Below are 22,028 nucleotides of genomic sequence, written 5' to 3' on the forward strand. Positions count from 1 at the left end.
CTGCTTTATCTGCTTTTAGGTAGTTTAATCTAAAATAATGTATCAATTTGAGGTATTCACACTTATCAATTTAAGTAGTTCATCCTTATTGACCTTAGTTTGCTAAATTAGTGATAAAGTATCTTTGTATGAAATGCTATTTGTTTAAGACATATCAACACATGGCACATGGTAGCCTCTCTACTCCTCTCCTAATAGGTGTTTTTTTTGTCCTACAAATGTAGTGTGTTTTCACAGCTCTTCAGACATGCACAGTAGTGTTTACTTTGAAGTGCATACCGGCTTTACTTGTTTTGGTTGGAGCAGTTGTGTCATCTCAGCTATATTACTGGAGGACAACGCTGCTATGTCTCCCACAGGTGGAGGTAGTTTCAATACAGTGGATGAAGCTTACATATGTAACAATTTATGTTTACTGCACAAGTTACAGGTACTTAGAGGCCTGTATACAGTGGCCTTACAATGAGTGAAGTGGTAGACATGTTGGTGCACACAAGCAGAAAAAAGACAAGGGTGAACAGCGTTGAGAAATAATTGTAATAAATGTTTTTTTAATGCAACAACTCCGGAAATAAGGCTGATGAAACGTGCAAATATCAAGCCAATATACAATAATACAACAATAAAATGAAATGAACAATAAAATGTCAAACATTGTCACTTTTATCATTTACCAATTTAAACAAAAGACTAACAGGACTATATAAAGCAAAGAAATGATTGGAAATCAGATTGGATATTGGATATTGAGAAAATGCTGATCCAGATGAGAAACTACAAACGACATCTCTGAATAAATGGTAATAAATATTTACAGTGCTCTTAATCTGCCTTTCTTACTTCCTGAAACTTGCAACACAGCAGCACAACATCCACAGTGGCAAATTTCAACACATGCTGATGATGTAGTACCTACTTTAACTTTTTCAGCTGCAGTTGCATATGTGATATATAAGTGCACCAATTAAAAACAGGAAAAAAAATAGTCGGATTGTCAGGCCACTTGTTAAGACTCAAATGTTACCGTTGATCCTCTCTGTGCGCGTTAAAATCAATGTTTTAATTCATAAAATATTTGGAATATATGGATTATATGCTACATGGGCTTGGTCCGCCAAACTGTTAAAAAAAACAAGAAGAGGACACAGATATTCTTGTTGGCAGTTTCTTGTGTGAATATACAGCCACTTGAATATGCTGAAAAAGTCTGTTATAAGATAAATTAACATTTCTGTTGAAAATTACCATTCTTCATCGCTCACTATGGTTTGTATATGTAATGATGCACAATTTTATTCAAAATTGTAATGATCCACCCAATAACTATCTGCACATTTGTACTAAAAAAAAAAAAAAGAACAAACGTTAGATCTGATTCACTCATATGAAATCATTTCATAACAGCAAATTCTATTTTGGGCTGAGATGGTTCCAGTTTATGTTTTCCAAAAAACAATCCATTGGCACACCACGTTGTTGTGATAGTTTTTTTCTAGACCCACATTATAGTTCACCTGTGTCTGTGGGCTTTTATTCAGTCATTTTTATCCTCTTCCTTACGCTTAATTTCCAAAAACCTCGCCACATGTTCCAGCCGCATGGAGCCTCGGTGGATCCACTCCTTATGTTGATCACCCTGGGTTTAAACACAAAAACTACATTATATCACAACAATCTAAATACAAATAACAGAAAAAGAACATAAGTAGTTTAAACAACAGCAGCGTTACGTGATACTGACCTGAAAAACAACCTGTATCAAGCTGCAGTCGACCACCTGCACCTCACACCTCTGCTGGACTCCGTTTAATTCTGCATTAAGGCTCTGTCCAGGCCTGCACTGGGTTAAATGTGGGTACGGCCAGTCCTTTATGTATTGCCTCATGAAAGACTTGTGAGAGCCGTCTGGAATGTCGTCTACAGCATCTTCTACTGTTGGAGAAAAAACAAAACAAACGCTGACACTCTTCTTACTGGGATGTCTGGCAGTGCAATAGTAGCTACGTATAGATATAATAGTAATAAATAGCATTCATTACACAAAACATGAAAGCAACAGTATCTATATACATATTTTTGGTCTTTTCTCGTTCCTTCTGTTTGTGTTTGTTTGTGTGCAGATGGATGGTTAAGGAGCATTACAACAGGTTTTTTAATTAAAATTCTCCAATATAAGCCTTTTTCCAGTGAACGCCTGGTTGTTTCTACAGTTGAAGTTATAAAGGCCCAGTACGCAATTTGAGAATGTAGAGTAACTCACAGGGTTGATGGCCTTGGGTATAAAATAAGAAAGTATAAAACACTCAAACTTACATGGTCTGCACACCAGGTGAAGTAAAGGTAAGCCGACGTAAACAGGCGTGTGATCGTCAATAAAGACCAAGAACCTGGAAAATCAAATGATGTCTTATGTTTAATCAAATCTTAACTACGGCGTTTGTAATTTCCATAGACTATGAGGTATAATCTCTTATAAAAACGCTTGTACTCTTAAATAGAAATTTATCATAAACATTTCATTCATAGGGGATAGTGGTTCCATAGATTCAGTGATAAGCACACCCTCAAACGCTCACCTTGCGTGGTTCTTCCTGCTGGGGAGCTCTGCCATAATACCAGGCCTGAACCGGAGCTCGTTATCTTGACACTTGACCACCACACGAGCACCGACATACAGTTGATCCACCTTTGGCACAGACTGAAAAGCGATGTGGTGTCCAGAGACAAGGCTCTTCCCTTTCTCCTCAAAATTGATCTTGTATTTCAATCCACCATCATCTGCAAAAACAAACAAACATTTAAAAGTTTTAGTTCAGTCGTTCCAGCTAGCACACGTTTTGAGGGGGGCTGATTGGCTCGTGTAGTCATTTGTCACAATCTGTTTTTTTTGTGGATTCAAATGTCGGGTCAGTGTGAGGCAGTGGCCAAAATAGAGGTGAAAAAAACATGTATTGGTGTAGTTAGTTTGTCCTTACCCCTTTTTACAATTTCCATGATTTTTCCCCATTTCCAGCTCATGGCCCTCCTCCTGGCCAGGACCCTCATGCCCACAATGATCTTTTCTTGTGGCAGGCTAGGAGGGACCTTGGTGGCTTTGTCAGATGATTGGCAAAGAGTCGATACTATGCACACAGGCAATGCTCCTGTCAGTGCAAGAGGAACACAATATGTTAATATTAAAACCAATGAACTTGAGGCATTGGAGAAATCTATTCTGTATATACTGCATTTTTAAATGTAAAGAAAATAATTCACTTATACATTTAGTGCTAATTAACATGTAAGTAAAGACACACAGCTCCACTGGCATGGCTGTAGACTCTTAAGAATTGTCCCAAATCCATACTACATACTAATTCTAAGCAGGTTTTGAGTGTGTAGTTTATTCACATCATTGGTTATGGGCCATGGATAGCCTTGCAGCCAATTTTTCCCTCTGGTCACTCGCAGTATTGCAGCGAAAAATTCCCCTGCAGCCCAAAAAACATTTTCCCTATAAACCACAATTGTAAAAGAGACGTCTGTAAAACTGTTGACAGGACACCTCGAACTGCAAACAAGGTAAATTATGACTTTTTCTATTATGAATTTTTGAACCATGGCGGTTTTGTATTTGTAAAACTTTCCTCGAGCCGAGAAAAGCGATTTAAAAATATGTAACGTCATCACAATGTAAATCTACAGGCCGAGCAGGAACTTGCGGGCAGGGCCGATGGGGGAAGCACTACTCAGTGGGCCACACAATGCGGAAGCAAACCTAGAAGCTAGAAACTTTTTTGCTGTATGTGCCAGCCAGGCAATTCTTACTGGACTGATTGGGCACCATTTTTGGTATCCAGCTCTTATAATACGTCCATGGTCTCCACGTCCTACCACTATGCAAAAGTGAAGCCAAAATATCTCCTTTGCAGGAGCTGCCATCTTGTTTGTGTGACATCATTTGGAGCCAGAGTCTGCGCAGTAGAGTTAGGCGGCAGGATGACAGCCCGAGGGACAGGTTCCCTCACACCTCTTCCTAACATAATGCAAGCAAGCGAACTCTAGCAGATTGAGTGTGAAAAATTGTCCAGATATACTACGAGCAATGTCACAGCATTGAGTATGAGTGTGTCCAGTTACAAATCGGTGACAGCCGTCCCGCCACCTGAGGTTTGAGAGCGGTTTTCACAGCTGTCAATCATGACATAACAACCCCTTTTTATATCATCGAATACCTAATCAAAAACAAACTTATCATAAAAATGAGCACTTGGGCAAACATCAGCGTGATAAGAACTACCTAAAATGACAGAAATCATCTTTGGGAAAAATTTATTTTACATGTACTTTTTTAGTTTGGCTCATGTCCCCTCTGCTAACATGGATGCGGCGGGATTTATGACCTATACTTCAGCCAGCCACCAGGGGGCGATCAAGATGTTTTGGCTTCACTTTTGGGGTGCTGTACGTACGTATTTATATACAGTCGATGATTCACACTGGAAAAGTAACAACATTCAGTAGACTCAAACCAGGCAGAATGTATACTGAACTTTTTTGAGTGTGGTGTGGGTGGACGCACCATTGTCGCATAATGCAACGGACAGTGTAAACGCAGGAGGGAAAAACTGCACTTATAGAGGGCAGCATCACACACCTCATAGCTTCCAGCCTGCTTGAATCTTATTAAAAAAAAGAAACATCAACAGTCATCAACGTTTCTTTTTGAAGATGCTATAACATCTGTCGCAGGAGGTTTTGGTAGTATGAGACGTTTAGTAAGCTTCATTTGTTGTATAACTGCAAAAACGGTATAACATAATGACTAGTGTGTAGTGTATATAATATAGAATTTGTATGTAGCATGGATTTGAGACACAGCACTTGTCTCATTTTATAGTGTGTTGTTTTTTTTCATTACCATTGGTGTTTGCTGGCTTCAGTGTTGGTGTATTGCTCTTGGCGTTGGTATTTCTGTTGCCTTGGGGTGTAGATGTTCCCCCTGTGTTGCTTCTGCCGTCAGTAGTTGTGCTGGCTTGGGGTGTTGATGTCTTCGATGCATTGCTCTTAGCATCGGTATTTGTGCTGGCTTGGGGTGTTGATGTCTTTGATGCATTGCTCTTAGCATCGGTATTTGTGCTGGCTTGGGGTGTTGATGTCTTCAATGCATTGCTCTTAGCATTGGTATTTGTGCTGGCTTGAGGTGTTGATGTTTTTGTTGCCTGACTCTTCACAGCAGTATTTGCACTGGCTTGAGGAGCTGATATTATGGTTTCATTGCTCTTAGTGTCAGTATTTACATTGTTTTGAAGTGCTGATGTTTTGGTTGTGTTGCTCTTAGCAGGTTTTTCCTTATTTTGATCTGTCTTTCTCCTCTTATTTGCCCTCAAGAAACAATGATCCAAATCATCTGAGTCGTCTTCTGGTTTCCATTCTACATCAGAATCTGAATCACTTAAGGATTCATGTTCACTGTACTGATTCTGAGGTGTTGGTAGAAAATCAGCAATCTTACTTTTAGGAAGTCTGGTCAAGACCACCACTAATTCTCTCTTTAGACTAACGGAGCTTTTTTTGCCATTATCTCCATTTAGGTCAGCACTTTCCTCTCGCTTTGGGGGCAGAGGAGTGGGGCCGTTAGTAGCTGGAGGGCTAGGCACTTGAGTCTCAGAGTGAACAGACTCACATGGGGATGAAGGTATACTTCCTAGAAAGGAAAAAACAAACAGGTTAAATTATGTTTCAAACAAACTCCAAGAAGCCAATTTGCCTTGTTGAAAATGTCAGTTAGTGATGGACACAGACACACCAAGTGTCTGTTTTTTCATTGACTCAATGATTTGCATCTTACCACAGCCATTGATATTATCATCGTCATCATCAGAATCTGTGTCTCTGTACTCCCACCCCAGCAAAGAGTATTGTTTCTTCACAATTGCTTCACATGCTGTCACAGACCTGCAAGACACCAACAACATTATCAAAGAGAACATGAACAAGAGAACAAAAAGAAGACAACTGTACTTCAAGGACAGAGGAGGGGAACTCCACACAAGAGACGAGGAGCCATGGCAGAGCGGAGAGCCCATTTGTAACAAGACAGAGGAAAGGTAAAGGTGCTAACATGATTGACGAGAGCTTCTGAAAGACCAAACCAGCTTCATGTGTGGCTCAAGAATCAACTTTCCCTCTCAAATATCAGAGAGATACTTTTTTTCTATTTTAAAGGAGCAAAGGGGGATGAATTCTTACCTTTAAGACTAAGTGGAACAGAGATTTTTTGGTTGCCACAGTTAAAAGAATGGTTGCTTATATTAATGATTTATAATCTGAGCGATAATAAGGGGGTTGTCATATGTGGGGGCATACGACAGACTCCTCAGCCACACACTTCTCCGCTCTCTGTTAAAGAGCAGCTGAGATTGACACTAAAATGAGAATTGCTGGTCCACCTTAAAAGTCAGTCCACCTTAAGTGACCCTGGTCAAGTTAAGCTAACGTGTTGTTGCTAACTTCGGGGCTAACCCCCTTCGATAGATGAGTGTTTTCTTGAGGAGCTGCAGCATTTACTAACTGACACGCAGTCTGTACTGTACATTTACTGCCAGACTGACAACTTACTGCTAAACTTTTCCTCTGCTCCGCTCGCGTTCACGTCACGTTTCTGCGCTCGCGCAACTACACACGCACATTTACACACACATACACACACGCGCGCACTGCCTTATTCCTTAACGGAGCAACGCAACTCTTGCAAAAACACGTAGATGTCCTTTGAAGAACGGAGAGAGTGAGGATGACTAAAAAAAATCCACAATAACGTAGGGTGTTGCACAGTGTGCGAGAGAAAATCATTAATGATCGTCTGAAATTTTAGCAGCTGAATGAATATAGGGGAAACACTACTTATTTTGACAATTTCACAAAAAAACAAGATGCTTGGCTTTAGAAATCAGGCCAAATAATCTGTGATAGATGCACGAGCATATTAAATCTTGAGGCTTAATTTGTACTCCCACAACCCTGATCATGATGTTTTTCCCAGGATAGTCATTTATATCCAAAAGTGTGTGGTCGCCCTCTCTTTTTTTGTTATTTAATTGATTTTCACTTCATTTCATTTGGGTTTGACTATATGAGTTTTGCTTCTGCTGTCTTATGTGTTATTTGTGTCTTCTCAGTTTGCAGTTTCAAACTATGTAAATCAGCATTACAGATGCATTCATTCACAAACGCAGATGATTCTACACCAACACCAAGATATAAACTGTATTTTTGCATGAAGAATGGTTAGTATAAAGGTAGTAAAGCATAGAGTAGATTCAACACTCACTTGCAAAGCTTCAAGAGCTTGGCAGCTTGTTTTTCCCTCCTTTCCAGCAAAGACAGCAGCAGATTGCATTTCTCTAGCACATCTGGGGGGATCAGCACCATCTTCCTCACCCTCTCCCTGATCCAATTCTGGAGCTCCTCTTTGGTCATCTCCATCTCATCCTCCTCCATATTCACTGCAACACACAAAAGGTTTCATATGATGTGCTAAAGGTGAGGTGAACGGTAGTAGTGTAGTTTTGGTATCCCTCTTTTGCATGTCCCTTGCCTTCAACATCAAAACAATTGTTTGCTTCAAGTAGGCCTTCATTATTTGCAAATAAGTGTCCTCTCTCAGGCTGGAAATATACTTGCTTTTTAACCACGCATACATGCAGACAACCGGCTGTGTCGTGAACACAGTTGTTCACATACTTGCCTTTATACTTTCCACTAGTGGGCACATGTTGTGGAAAAAAATCTTTCAGATAGGCCAGTGAATCTTCAGGTCCTCCACAACATATTATTATTCACAAATAGTTAAAATACCCAAAAAGTCAAAAATCGATTCACACAATCAAGAAAAACACTGAAACAGTATCAATGTAAATAAAGATTTACTGTGTATCAAGTGTAATACAAGTAAACCGAGGGCTGGTTCATGAAGCAGGTCTCTAGGGTACATCCTGTTTTTCAAATCCCATCAAATGCTGGCCTCCCATGAATCATTATCAAACTTTAGGGATTTTACATTTCACTCTTCACTATCATTAATGTTCACGTTTGCAACATTTTACCTACTGGTAATTTTCCCTCCAGTTATCTGGTCCTGTGCTGGCAGTTTACCCTATCACATCTTGTTGTTCAGACATTCAAGGCCTTTTAACCACAACTCCTACAACTTGGCCTGGTGTTAACTTACTGCATATCACATGGACCTTCACTTCATGCTCTGCTGTAGTACACACACACTTTATAATGGAACACACACACATTTTATCATGATTGGCCATTATACAAATATGCTATATTGACTAAAAGAAAAACACACTACACACACCACAGAACTAAGGATATGTATATATAGAACTTCCAGATTTGCATGATATGAAATCTGCCAAAAAACACAAAGAACAAGAAGTAAGATGTGAAAAATAAACATGGCGACATTCGAGGAGGTTACTTCTTTGTTAATTCAAGCATATTTGTCACTGTGCAGCAGCAATGACACATCAATGCAATAACGGGTAATTGCAGACTCGGTCTATTAACTTGTCTTCAAAACTTTCCACAGTTGTTGTCGCTGCTTTCGTGACCTCTGACCCTGTCACATGCCCATACTTCCCCTACCATTCATGTGCGTGTTGCATCTTGCAGACACGTTATTTCATTTCTACGAACGTGCACAATGACGCTCAACACGGACACAGGATACACAAGATAGCTATCACGTGCAAGTGAAAATGTAGTTAAAAGCAAGTATATCTCAGGCCTTAATATATCAATTGTTTTTATTATTGCAAGAACTTGTGTTCAATGTCAATAATTCAGAGGTGTTAGCCTACTAAAGTCCCCCTCCATTAAAAAATAAGTGTTTTTCTTCTTGTTACTTCAGTTTGAGCTTCACTGTGCAGAATGATGTACAGAAGGATGACAAATTAAAGGAAGAACCAACATTAAGTGTCTTAGTAAGGTGTTACTAAGAAAGTTAGTTTGCTCCAAGACTGTTTTAAAGAAATCTGATTGTACTGGCTACCTTTACAGTTAAGTTATTTTTATTTATTTTTATTACTTTTACCATTTGTCCTGTTATTGTGTTGAATGTATCAACTAATTGAAAGTGAAGCAATGCCTGTTATGTTATCTTTATTTCATTATGATGCCTAAGTGTTTTTCTTTTATTGTCTTAATGTCACAGATGTTGTAAGTGACGGTTTCTATATATATATAAATAAATTCAATAAAAAAGTACGGGTTGTGCTTCTCAATCTAACACGATATCTAAAAACAGAGCTGTAGACTGTTTAAAAGTTATCAGTTTTAATAATACAGACGGTACTGAACAAAATTACAATAATGAAAGTGTTTCACTCGTCTGATTTAATTGAGCCATACAAAGTGTAACACCAACGGTTGCCCAGCTGATGTCGCCATTTTGACTGTGATGTTTCGAAACAAGTGAACGATTTGCAATGCAAATATTCATTTAATGCTTAAGAAAGCACAAAATCAACAATCCACCATCACTACTGTTTTCACATTCATCTGTCGAAAGTGGGAAGTTTCTGTGTGCTCACTGAAAGTCGCAGGTACAGCTTCATCCACTGACTGAGTTGTCTCCGATGTTAAGGTAAGTTAGCGGTTTTGAGCTGTTCTTTTCCGGGCGTCAGTAAGAATATCCGAGATACATTTGCCAAACTCATTGGTTAATCCTCATCCTTAAAGTCTTTTCTCTCGGAAAAGTGAAACAATGTGTTCCTAAATACCTTAAAATAAGATTTAAACCTCACCTTTGTGTGGCTTGTCTAAGTCCTACGGTGTAAGGTGTACTGTCGAGTGTTGTCTCCTGTCCTGTCTTCTTCCTCGTGTCATCGTGCGGCTGCGCAAAGCCGTGACGTGCTCAATGCTGCCCCCCCGTGTCCGTCCAAATAACCAACAAGTCCTGCCTGTTAGCCTTTTTTGCCACTTTCTTCAAAACAGCATGTAGATACAAATCTATACAAAACATTTATGAAGTAAATGATAAAATATTGATATATAAATACACTGTATTTTCCACCAGGTAGGCCTATACTATGTCAAAACTAATGCAAGTCTAGTCAATTTTATTTGTATAGCCCAATATTACAAATCACAAATTTGCCTCAGGGGGCTTTACAAACTGTACAGCAATGCAACATCCTCTGTCCCCCAAAAATAACATTTAAAGGGGGGAAAATGGAATAAACTCCTTAGGAAGAGCCACAGTGAAGGGATCGGTCTCCCAGGATGGACCGACATGCAATAGATGTAAGCCAAATTACAGAAATACAGCATGGAAAACAGGGTAACAAATTTATAATGGACTTATAATATATATATTAAGAATGTGTTGTCAATACAACAGCCCTACAGCCAAATTACCATTAAGTTTAATCAACACTACGCAGTGATAAAGTAGGAACCTTTTGTTTGTATGTAATACTTTTTATTTAAGACATATCAACACATGGCTTAGCAGCCTGTGAGGGAAAATATTGTATGAATGCTTGTGTGAACTTGTGAAAGGTTCAAATGATTAGTGGTAGTCATAGAAATCATGTTTGTGTGTCTGAGCAGTATGAGTGAAAGAGAAACAAAGAACATCTGTTCATTGTGAAACAGATCCTGCCATGTCTTTTCGAGTATAATGTAATCATGTGTAGAGTAGTCACATCACCTACAGGTTGGTGTGAAACAGGTTAATAAATATTCCCTCCATTGTTCAGGGCTCACTCTTCTACAGCATCTCCACCCCTTTAATTGGTGTTATGTCCTAGAAACGTAGTGTTTTTTTTAGCTCTCCAGACATGCACAATGGTTTTACTGGCTTTACTTGTCTTGGTTGGAGCAGTTGTATCATCTCAGCTATACTGGAGAACAATGCTGCTTTGTCTCCTATATGTGTGTATTACTGTCCAGGTGGAGGTAATTTCAATACAGAGAATGAAACTTACATATGGAACAATTTATATTTACTGCACATGAAACCAACATTACATCTGAATTTCAGGTAGACAGTGGCCTTACAATGAGTGAAGTGGTAGACATGTTGGTGCACACAAGCAGAAAAAAAGAGACAAGGGTGAACAAGGTTGAGAAATAAGATTGTTTTTTTTTAATGCAACAACTCTGGAAATGAGGCTGAGGACACTTGCGAATGACAAGCTAATATACAATAATATGTCAATAAAATAAAATAAACAATAAAATGTCAAACAATCAATGTTACTTTTATTATTTACAAATTTAAACAAAAGACTACCAGGCTGGATGTGGGAAACTACATAAAAGCAAAGAAATAATTGGAAATCAGATTGGATATTGAGAAAATGCTGATCCAGACGAGAAACTATGAACACCGTCTCTGAATAAATGTACAAAAAAAACAAACAGAATTAAAATTATATGAACTTCTAAGTGGATTTGAGTACCATGAGAATTACTGACTTGTTTTGGTTATGCAGTATTTTTAATTTTACCCTGTATATTTACAGTGGTCTTAATCTGCCTTTCCTACTTCCCAAAACTCACAACACAGCAGTACAATATCCACACTGGCAAATTTCAACACATGCTGATGACGTAGCACCGTCTTTCACTTTTTCAACCGCAGTTGCATGTGCGTTATATAATAGAAACGCATCAATAAAAAAAAAAAAAAAAAAATTATTATTATTAAAGTCATGTTTCCCAAAAAACAATCCATTGGCACATCACGTTGTTGTGACAGTTATGGAAACTGAACTTGGACTTTTCCATTTTCCAGACCCACATTATAGTTCGTCCGTGCCTGTGGGCTTTTATTCAGCCATCTTTATGCTCTTCCCCACTCTTCAATTCCAAAAATCTTGCCATATGTTCCAGCCGTATGGAGCCTCGGTGGATCCACTCCTTATGTTGATCACCCTGGGTTTAAACACAAAAACTACATTATATCACAACAACCTAAATACAAATAACAGGAGTTTAAAACAACAGCAGTGTTACATGATACTGACCTGAAAAACAACCTGTATCAAGCTGCAGTCGACTACCTGCACCTCACACCTCTGCTGGACTCCGTTTAATTCTGCATTAAGGGTCTGTCCAGCCCTGTACTGGGTTAAATGTGGATACGGCCAGTCCTTTATGTATTGCTTCATGAAATACTTGTGAGAGCTGTCAGGAATGTCGTCTAAAGCGTCTTTCACTGTTGGAGAAAAAAACCAAAACAAACGCTGTGACTACTGCAACAGTAGCTACGTATAGATGTAATAGTAATGAACAACATTCATTGACCAAAACATGAAAGCAAAAGTATATATACGGTAGGGTCCAAAAGTCTGAGACCACTTTGAAAATTATCTAATATTTTTACATAAGCCTGGAAATAATCAGAAAGTTTGAAGTTTGACTTAACTCCTTTGTACAAAAGGTCAGATTTCCTTGAGTTGTATCCCTTCCATTGAATCATTAAATATGGCTGTGCCTCAAGTTTCTGGCAGATCATTGCTCACTAAGTAGCACTGTAGTTGGAAAACATGGCATCAGAGCTAAGTGAAAGTGTCAGAAGTCAAATTGTTGTTCTAAGAAAAGAGGGGCTTTCTCAGCGTCAAATCATGGCTAGACTAATGGTTTCTAAGGGGGCAGTGCATGGAACTCTAAAACGCTTTGCAGAAACTGGATCAGTTGTATCCAAAGGAAGATCAGGCAGACAAAAAGTGACCACACCATCAGAAGATCAATACATAGGATCCAATCAGCCAAAGTACAGTCAAAAGAAAGCTGTCTTGTTGTGGTCTCAAAGGACGAGTAGCAGTTTCTAAACTATTTCTCAGGAGGGGAAACAAGGCCAAATGCTTGGGGTGGACTAAGAAATACCAGCATTTCACAGTGGATGACGGGAAATAAGTCCTATTTACTGATGAATACAAGTTTGAGATTTATGGCAGTAACAGAAGGTTGTATGTAAGGAGACAAACAGGAGAGAGAATGATACTGCACTGTATGAGACCGACAGTTAAACATGGTGGTGGGAATATTCAAATCTGGGGGTGTTTTGCCGACTCTGGAGTTGGACACCTGCAGCGAGTTGACTACATCCTGACCAAGGAGAAGTGCCACTCCATTCTTCAGAGACATGCTATACCCTCTGGTTTGCTGCTTTGTGGAGAAGGATTCATACTGCAGCAGGATCATGACCCCAAATACATCTTAAAGCTTTGCAAGAACTACTTGAAGACCAACAAAGACCAAGGAGTCCTGACTGTCACAGACTTTCCTCCACAGTCACCTGACCTCAACTCCAATGAATGAACTTATGGGGGCACTTGAAAACTGAGAAAGCCAAGCATCGTGTGACAAATTACAAGAAGCTCTTTGGAACATTGTCACATCATGCTGGGATAACATGAGTCATCGGGTTTTGCATAAATTTGTGGGGTCATGCCAGCTTGAGTGCATGCTGTCATTACAGCAAAAGGGGGATATATTCAGAAGATATTCATGGAAATCTTTCAAAATGTTAAGCTGATATTATAATTTGTAAGGAAAAAATAGTATTAGTAGTATTTGTCTTGTACTTGTTGATAGTAGTCGTTACACCGGAGAAACTTAGAGCAACGGACTGAGGAGTATGACATGACTGTTCTAGTACTGATGGATTTAGTGCTGTGGAAATGTACATTACACTGAATTCATCAAGACATCAAGTAGACAGAGAGAAAGTTCCCATTAACAGCAAATCAAAGCAGGAGCAAATCATAAAACTGAAATATTTTGATATATATAAATGAGAAATAATTAAAATTCTCTCCTATAAGCCTGTTTCCAGTGAACGCCTGGTCGTCTCTGCAGTTAAAGTTATAAAGGCCCAGTACGCAATTTGAGAATGTAGAGTAACTCACAGGGTTGATGGCCTTGGGTATAAAATAAGAAAGCATAAAACACTCAAACTTACATGGTCTGCACACCAGGTGAAGTAAAGGTAAGCCAACGTAAACGGGTGTGTGATCGTCAATAAAGACCAAGAACCTGGAAAATCAAATGATGTCTCATGTTTAATCAAATCTTTACTACAACATTCGGTATAATTTCTAAAAATGTTTGCATTCTTAAAGACAAATTTATCACAAACATTTCATCCATCGGGGATAGTGTTTCCATATATTCAGGGATAAGCACACCCTTAAACACTCACCTTAAGCGGTTCTTTCTGCTGGGGAGCTCTGCCAAAATACCAGGCCTGAACCGGAACTTGTTATCCTGACACCTGACCACCACTCGAGCACCGACATACAGCTGCTCCAGCTTTGGTGGATGGTCAAATGCGATGTGGTGTCCAGATACTAGGCTCTTCCCCTTCTCTTCAAAACTAACCTTGTACTTCAACCGTCCATCTTCTGCAAAGAAAAAAACGTCAATGAACGGCAGCTACATTTTTGTATATAAAGTGAATTTCTGACCAGGTCCTTACTTTTCATTCTTTCTCTCTTTATTTCTGTATGAGATAATGTATCTATACTGAAAATGGGACGCCTAAGAGCACAAAATAATTACATATGAGCGTTTTCAAAAAGCTAAACTTTCTGAAACTGCAGCTATTTCCACCTTTGTGTTAGTAGAAAATTATTTTAGTGAAAATCCATCCAGATCTTTTGGCTGTATTGAGCATATAGCACTTGTATTACACTGCATGGGTACTTGCAGTGATTTTACAGGTTTCCTTTTCTTTTTTTACTGTTCTTTTATTAGGCTTGTGATCAGCGCTGGATCAGTAACATTTAAGAAATTAGTTTTGGTGTAGATCTGATGGGGACAGTAGCCTTAAAACCGCGGTGTCTGTGTCATAAGATCAACTATTTTTATTTGATTAGCAAATACATATACTTTAAAGCTGTCTCTTGAGTCGTCTAAATGTCCCTAACTTGAATGTAGCATACTGTATCAACTACATGCTCCGACAATATAAAACACAGGCGGATCCTTCCACATTTTGACTACTGTAGGTCAGAGTAGAAGAATTACAATTAAAAACAAAGGGTAAAAGTACAGATATTTCTCACTTGGCTCAAAAAAAAAAGGAAAAAAAAGCTTGAGATTGGACAGAAGAGAGAGAAAGATGGAAAAGGAGGGCAGAGGGAGAGGAGAGACTGGAGGAGAGACAGAGGAAGAGTGAAAGAAAATATGTTAATATGACATCACTTCCAGTAAAGCTACTAAATGTTCTGTAATTATTTACCTACATAAGTAGTATATTTTAATGTGGGGACTCCCGACCACTGCTATCCCATGTAAGATTTTCTAGATCTGCCGCTGCATTTTTGCTGCCAAAGTAATTTTTTTCTTACCTTTTGTAACTATCTCCACTATTTTCCCTCGTTGCCATCTCATGCGCCTCTTCCTGGTCAGCACCATCATGTCCACTTTGACCTCTTCCTCTGGCAAGTCGGGACGGATCTTGGTGGTTTCATGAGAACAATGGCCAAAAGCTGATGATTCAATTATGGGGTTAGGTTCTGTCAATATGGAAAAAAGACAAAATGTGTAGCGTACAACAAACCTAGGAGCTTGAAGGATTGCCAAATATGAGTGGAATTAAATATGTAACATTTTTCTGTTGATAAAAAACATCTAAATATCCACAAACCCAACCAGAAAAAGGGGGACACCTTTAAAAATGTCATGGAGTGAGTGGAGGTTCATTCAGTATTTTCATCTGTGAGTGGTAGTAGTGATCATGTTTATGTCACGGTGTTGTTTGTGGAATTACCATGGGTGTTCTTGTTGTTGTTGTTACTGCTCGTTTGTGGTGCAGGTGGTCTTGTTGTTTCAGTCTTAGTGGGTTTTACAGTTTTCTTTTCATTGTTTGAGGCTGAGAAATCAGAATCACTAGAATCATCCTCTGGTTCCCACTGCATATCTGAATCCGAACTGCTGTGGGATTCGTCTTCACTGTAGAACTGCTGAGGCGTCGGTGGTCGAAGAGCCCTGATCTTATATTCAGGGAGTCTGATCAGGACCACCACTGCTTTTTTTACACTGAGAGAGTCACAACCATCTTCCACGTGTGTCCTCTTGCTGGGAGTCTCATTTGTGGAGGGAACAGATTCACACAGGGATTCAGACATATCTTCGATAAAGAAAAACAAAAGCACTGGTGAAGTAGTGGCATCCAAACAAACAATGGTAAAAAATGTTACTTTTTAATTAACATAGTTATATGTGTCTTACCATCATCATCATCTTTTTCTTTTTCAGACTGCATCTTTCTCCTCTTCTCTACCCTCTCCCCGAACTCGTGCAGCTCCAGCATTCTCGGCTGCATCTCATCCAGCTCCATATTCCTCTGCAACACATACAAGGTGTCAAATAATGACGTGCAATAAAGTAGATCCCTCATGAGACTCTACTTGCTGTGACAGTGGATGTGTCAGAGGCAAGGTGCATAAGAGCTCAACCAACATAACAGCATGAACAATATATTGTCCGCTTTCATCTTATTCATGCAGATACTTTGTGTACTTATAGCCCTATTTGGCTATGTAGCAGGTGAGACAGTCACCAACACATCTACTTTAAATCGAACACAAAACAGGTAATTGGAGTATAGTATCCTTATCTCTACCGGAAACCTGTCCCCACAAAAACAGGAAATGTCATGTGTGGTGGCCTCAGCTTTACACAGAAGAACTACTCTGCAGTGACTGTAAATGTGATCGCTGTTATTAGTCTTTGGAGCCATTTCTAACCAAACTACCGTGACCAAACTCTTCGTAACGAAAGATCATCTCACCCAGTGTAACCGTGTGGCTCACTGACGTGTTTTTAAGATATATCAGGCTTTGGATGCACACTCAACACGGGTCAAATTCATCGTTGGTTTGGCTATGGATATGAGATTTGTTACAGTAAGAAAAATATAGAAAATCACCTTTACTACAATCATGGTAAGCTCCTCATCACTCAGCAACCACTTGGCATATACAGTATATTTAGTCTGGTAAGAAACTGTGGTAAAGAAAGTGAAAGATTTGTTTGAGTAAATTCAATGTGTCATAATTACATAGTTTGACCTCCAGGGAACACTGACAAGTCTATCTTTTTGATAGTAAAGTGTCTCATTTAGTTATATGTTGGTAACGAATCTTTAATAACCACATTTAAGGAATAATCTGTTCTGTTTGTGAATGTTATGCACGTATGTCAAAATATCTGATTTTTAAAAAAATGCTGATACCAATATCAGCCTCAAAATTCCAGTATTGATCAGCCCTATTGAACTAGTAAATGCTTGTCTGTGTCAACTGAGTACAAGTTAATTCATATGTTAAGTGTACATTTTCAACATGAGAGGATAACAGGAGCTTTGGTGTGTTTTGACCAACGATTATCCACTTTTATCACAAAACTTGCTTGTATTAACGTCATTCAACTGTGAGAATCTGTCAGCTCACATACAACGTTAATAATAAGAATTTACCAGATGCATTGGTAGTAACTCACTGTAGAACTTTAAGTTAACCTCAATCAATCAATCAATCAATCAATCAATCAATCAATCATTCATTCAATCAATCGTTTAATGACCACACGACCGAGGTCAGTGGAATTTGCTTTCGGTACAGCATATAGGGAAGCTCATAACACTGTGTCAGACATAGAACAGATAACAGCTTAACACAGGACTGGCACAACAAACAATATACGCAAATTTACACAACAATATTTACAGACAGTATATACATTGATATGACAGTATAAAGTGCAGGTGCATCTGACAGGGATTATCGCAAAGATTACTGTAAAGTGCTCAGGCTCCTTATGGCAGTGGGGAAGACGCTGTGTTTGAAACGGGATGTTTTAGTGGAAAGGGATCTATAGCGCCTCCTGTGGGGCATTAGTTGGAACAGGTGGTGAGCAGGGTGAGAGGGGTCAGAGATTATTTTATTTGCCATTAACCTAACGTCATGACATAAAACAACGCTGAAGTTAGGTTGTGATTCCCAGCTTCCGATTCAGTAATGCAAAAAAGGGAGATTTCACCGCTTTTTCACAGTTTTTTAAGACAGTTTCAGATTTGTGAAACAATAGCAAAAGACAAGTAAACGGGAAAAGCACAGAGAATTGGGGGGGGGGGGGGTTAGCAGCAAGCAGCAATGATCAGGGTCCAAGCAGATTGGAAGCATTTGGATGCTTGTTTCGAGTGTATTGTCAAATAAATGAGACTTGTGGAGATTTAGATTTTAATTGATTTGGTATATTTTAATTTTAATATAGTGACAGACTTCTGAATTGACCATAAGTTGCAGTGAGGCAAACATCTGTCACACATCAGTGGATGTGCTGAAAAAATTTCAGCTCTCTCGGGCCTACGGTGAAATTTAAATGATTTTTGGAAGTTCTGACTGCAATACTGATGAACATGACCGTACAACATGGAAAATTTTTTACTCCAATCCACACAGCCAATTATGATATAAACTTTTCACATTTGTGGAGCCCACTAGTGGTAGAATATCCCAGGACTGTGCAGCGAAGCTTAGACCAAGCATCTGAACACCTACACCGAGGTTGGTTACAATAGCTTAAAAACGGTATGAAATATCAAAAATCTGAACAAGTACTTTTTTTCAGGCTCGGTCCAGATATGCAATATGCCAAATTTGATGCCAATTGCTCAAAATGTGTAGGAGGAGGAGTGAAAAACGGCGGCGAAAATGGGCTTGGCTTATATGGATAGATTCATCTGGACATACAAAATCCAGGAAAAAAAGAATTTTGTATTTGAGACTTATGGTTCAAAAGTTATAGGCCAAAATGTATAGTTTGTTTTTATAGCGCCACCATCTGGCCGACCAGTATAATATAACCATAATAATATAATCTTATATCTAATCTAATATGTAATCTTTTTTGTCTGAGTGGTGGGTGAGATTTCCAGCCTATCTGCCAAGTTTGGGAACAGCTTTGCTGCTTGGACCCCGACTTAGAAGGAAAAGGGAAGTAGAAAGGGAAAAGTAAAATGACAGATGAAGAACAGGGACAGGGTGGAAGCTATGCATGTAACTATGAGTGACAGAAACGCAGGAATAGGTGAAAGAAGATAGGAAAGTAAGATAGACAGACATGTACAGAATGTAAGAGGGCAAAGAAGACCGAAGGAACTTGAGACAAAAGTGGGACATACAAATGACGAATGAGAATAGCAGGAAGAAACAAAGACAGACTTACATATGTAGGTTTTAGTGGTAGTTAAAGGGCTTCATAGGAACTTGAAACAATAGTAATGGCAGTAGTTATATTAAGAATGCAATCAAAAGTTGTAGCAGTACTTTCTAGTATTGACAGTAAGAGGATGGGAAACTGAGAAATACTACTTCTGACCCAAAAGCAGACTCTGACTAAAAAAGCAGGAGCATTAAAAGCAGAGTTTACCTTATCAGCAGCCATAACACATGACACCAACAGGGTAAATAGGTAGAGGGTTAAGGCAGACAGGAAAAAGCTAAAAAAAAAAAAAAAAAAAAACTAGCATAGTTCAAAATCACAATTGCAGGCAGGCAGTTTCAGGCAAAACAGGTTTTAATGCTACAACTAGGAGACATGATACACAATGTGGCAAATGACCAGGCTACTGTGAAGGTCTACAGTATTAAACTCTTTGGATAATGGGGTAATGAGGATCATGTGTGCAGGCAGGTGCAAGTCAGGTGAAGGAAGGAACACTGAGGACAACTGGTGTGCAGGAGAGAAAGAGCAGGGTCTGAAATGATGGCAGATGTTAGTGGACAGATTGATTTCTCAATCAAATAACTCACAATCAAAAGCTTTTCACAAAAATGTCTTCATATATAGATCAAATGAAGAACAAGCACACTAATGGCTGTGTTTTAAAAAGGGATACTCTAGTCCAGATTTGACAAATGTAAGTATAGTGGTTTTTGATCAGGACCAGGTCTGATGTGGTCTAGATGTGGAAAAAAAGCAGTGAAATCTCCCCTTTTTTGCATTTTCACAAATAGAATAAAGGTTTCAAAAATCTGAAACTGTGTCTTAAAGAGTCTTTAGCCTCTCTGGGATAATCAAGTCCAGATTTTACCAGTCTAAGTATAGTGGGTTTTGATCTAGATCTGGCCCAATGTGGTCTAGATGTGGAAAAAAGCAGTGAAATCTCCCTTTTTTGCATTTTCACAAATAGAATAAAGGTCCAGATTTTACCAGTCTAAGTATGGTGGTTCTTGGTCTAGACGTGAAAAAACAGTGAACTTCACCTTTTTAGCATTGCTGAATCGAAAGCTGCTAATCGGAAGCTAACTTGAGCGTTGTTAACATAAACACACTTCAACGTAATACTTGCACCAACACTAGCAGCTTACCTGCTATTGTGTCTTGCTTCTCTGCTTCACAGACACAGAAGTCAAGTCACACCACAATGCAAACTGTTTTTTTAAAGTTTTTTTTGAAGTGTCGATTAATTTAGGCAGCACCTGAAGCTAACCGCAGGCTAGCATAACGCACTAGCTAGTGGTAAAAAACAAACGCCTTCAAGAAACTCAGTCTCGATTCTGTGTCACGACTGACTGCAGGTTATCCAACGGGATTTGCACCGCAATATTGTTATGGAAAAAACTATATTAAGCGGACTTAACATGAGGCATAACTTCCTCTATTTCAGACCTCTGCTAATGTTGTTGTGTTGTGATTCTTCTTCGTCTTCTTCTTTGGTTGTTTAATGGTGGTTGGCAAATAGCTTTTAGGTGCATTACCGCCAACTTCTGGATTGGATCAGAACAGTTACTACACTATAACATTAAATTCTCCTATTAATTCAGGTGTTTCTTAAAATCTGGAAATTGCTCTGTGACCTACAGCTCCTGAACTCTTCTGCAACATTTCTCTACTACCAGGTATCATGTGATTCATTTGGAGCCTTGTTGATATTGATATCTAGCACAGTATAAAATGCATGCTCCACTGTTTCCTGTAGTTTAATGTTCTGTTCAGACCGGTGTGAGCCAACCTCGTCCCTTGATATAATGTCCTCTTCCTTTCTATTTCTATTGCCTCCTCTCATTTCTCCTACTTTTCCCTGAATGCTGTAGTAGTATCAGCCCTTATTTCCTATATCTCACTCTTTCTGTCAATTCTTTTTACATTTTTGATTTGATTATACTTTTAACCTCAGCCTTGCTATATTTTACAACCGTACTTATTTCTCTTTTTTCTTGTTGTTCCTTTTGCATATTTATCTGCCAGCTCATTTCCATCCACATCGCTGTGTCTGCTGTTGCCACTTTTTAGTCTTCTTTCCCTGTGACTGATTCTTCTTCATGGTGTTTTATGCTGGTTGGCAAATGATTAAATGGTGCATTACTGCCACTAACTGGTACGGATGGTGGATCTGGAAAATAAACCCAAGTGTCAATCACTCTTGTTAGTGGAGATTAAAAACATACAGTAGAGTCCAAACTTTTGACTGGTGCTGTAGATCCACAAAAATAGCCTCAGAAACTCGGAGGCTGCATCACAAATGAAAGATAATCCATACAAATATATTTATTGTACAAAACAACTAAAGCAAAAATAAGAAAATGACTTTCTGTCATTTAAATGATTGTGTTCATTCAGATCCTTTTCCATCTCATTTCTGTATCTTATCACTTATGTGCAATACCGCACCTGCACACCAATGTGAAATATAATGTATAGTTATATATATCTGTATTCGTCTCTTTCTTATCTTCCTCTTCTCTCTCATTTTATTGTATACTGAAGAAGCCAAATTTCACCGCCTTCAGTGCTGCCATCTGCTGTGTTGCTGTGCATGTGACAATAAAATCTCATGAATCTTGAGTCTCTTCTGTGTGACACGCAAAAGCAGGAGTTCAGTGCTCTGTCTGAGTGCTGCAGTCACAATATTTACTCTCAGGAATAGGAGCTGTAGGATTTCTCATCCCCAAGGGGATAAAATATAACAGTGCAGTACCAGAGTAGGGTGTTTCACGAGTCTTGAGAGA

General features: G+C 38.9%; 2 protein-coding genes across 7 annotated transcripts; both read right to left on the reverse strand.

Moving 5' to 3' along the window:
* Positions 1 to 516: 516 nt before the first annotated feature.
* On the reverse strand, positions 517 to 9,905 carry LOC121912868 (histone-lysine N-methyltransferase SETDB1-A-like). Of its 2 annotated transcripts, none has more exons than XM_042435357.1 (9): positions 9,801 to 9,905; positions 7,313 to 7,487; positions 5,831 to 5,937; positions 4,901 to 5,686; positions 2,976 to 3,143; positions 2,577 to 2,778; positions 2,314 to 2,387; positions 1,742 to 1,932; positions 517 to 1,636 (listed from the first exon to the last, which is right to left on the reverse strand). In XM_042435357.1, the coding sequence occupies exons 2-9, from the start codon at positions 7,480 to 7,482 to the stop codon at positions 1,535 to 1,537; spliced, it is 1,800 nt and encodes a 599-aa protein (XP_042291291.1). In that variant the 5' UTR covers positions 7,483 to 7,487; positions 9,801 to 9,905; the 3' UTR covers positions 517 to 1,534. The 2 variants fall into 2 exon arrangements, with proteins under 2 accessions (XP_042291291.1, XP_042291290.1); XM_042435356.1 differs by lacking the exon at positions 9,801 to 9,905 and adding an exon at positions 9,588 to 9,776.
* A 1,218-nt stretch (positions 9,906 to 11,123) lies between these two features.
* LOC121912869 (histone-lysine N-methyltransferase SETDB1-B-like) lies at positions 11,124 to 21,316 on the reverse strand. Of its 5 annotated transcripts, none has more exons than XM_042435359.1 (9): positions 21,221 to 21,316; positions 20,689 to 20,786; positions 16,243 to 16,357; positions 15,782 to 16,141; positions 15,360 to 15,500; positions 14,210 to 14,411; positions 13,970 to 14,043; positions 12,030 to 12,220; positions 11,124 to 11,937 (listed from the first exon to the last, which is right to left on the reverse strand). In XM_042435359.1, exons 1-9 carry the CDS (start codon positions 21,282 to 21,284, stop codon positions 11,836 to 11,838), a joined length of 1,347 nt encoding a protein of 448 aa, XP_042291293.1. In that variant the 5' UTR covers positions 21,285 to 21,316; the 3' UTR covers positions 11,124 to 11,835. The 5 variants fall into 5 exon arrangements, with proteins under 5 accessions (XP_042291293.1, XP_042291292.1, XP_042291295.1 ...); XM_042435358.1 differs by having other exon boundaries at positions 15,360 to 15,527; XM_042435361.1 differs by lacking the exon at positions 21,221 to 21,316 and adding an exon at positions 16,943 to 17,019 and having other exon boundaries at positions 15,360 to 15,527; positions 20,388 to 20,726.
* Between the last annotated feature and the right edge of the window lie 712 nt (positions 21,317 to 22,028).

This window comes from Thunnus maccoyii, chromosome 15, assembly GCF_910596095.1.
Source record: "Thunnus maccoyii chromosome 15, fThuMac1.1, whole genome shotgun sequence".
Classification (NCBI taxonomy): Eukaryota; Metazoa; Chordata; class Actinopteri; order Scombriformes; family Scombridae; genus Thunnus; species Thunnus maccoyii.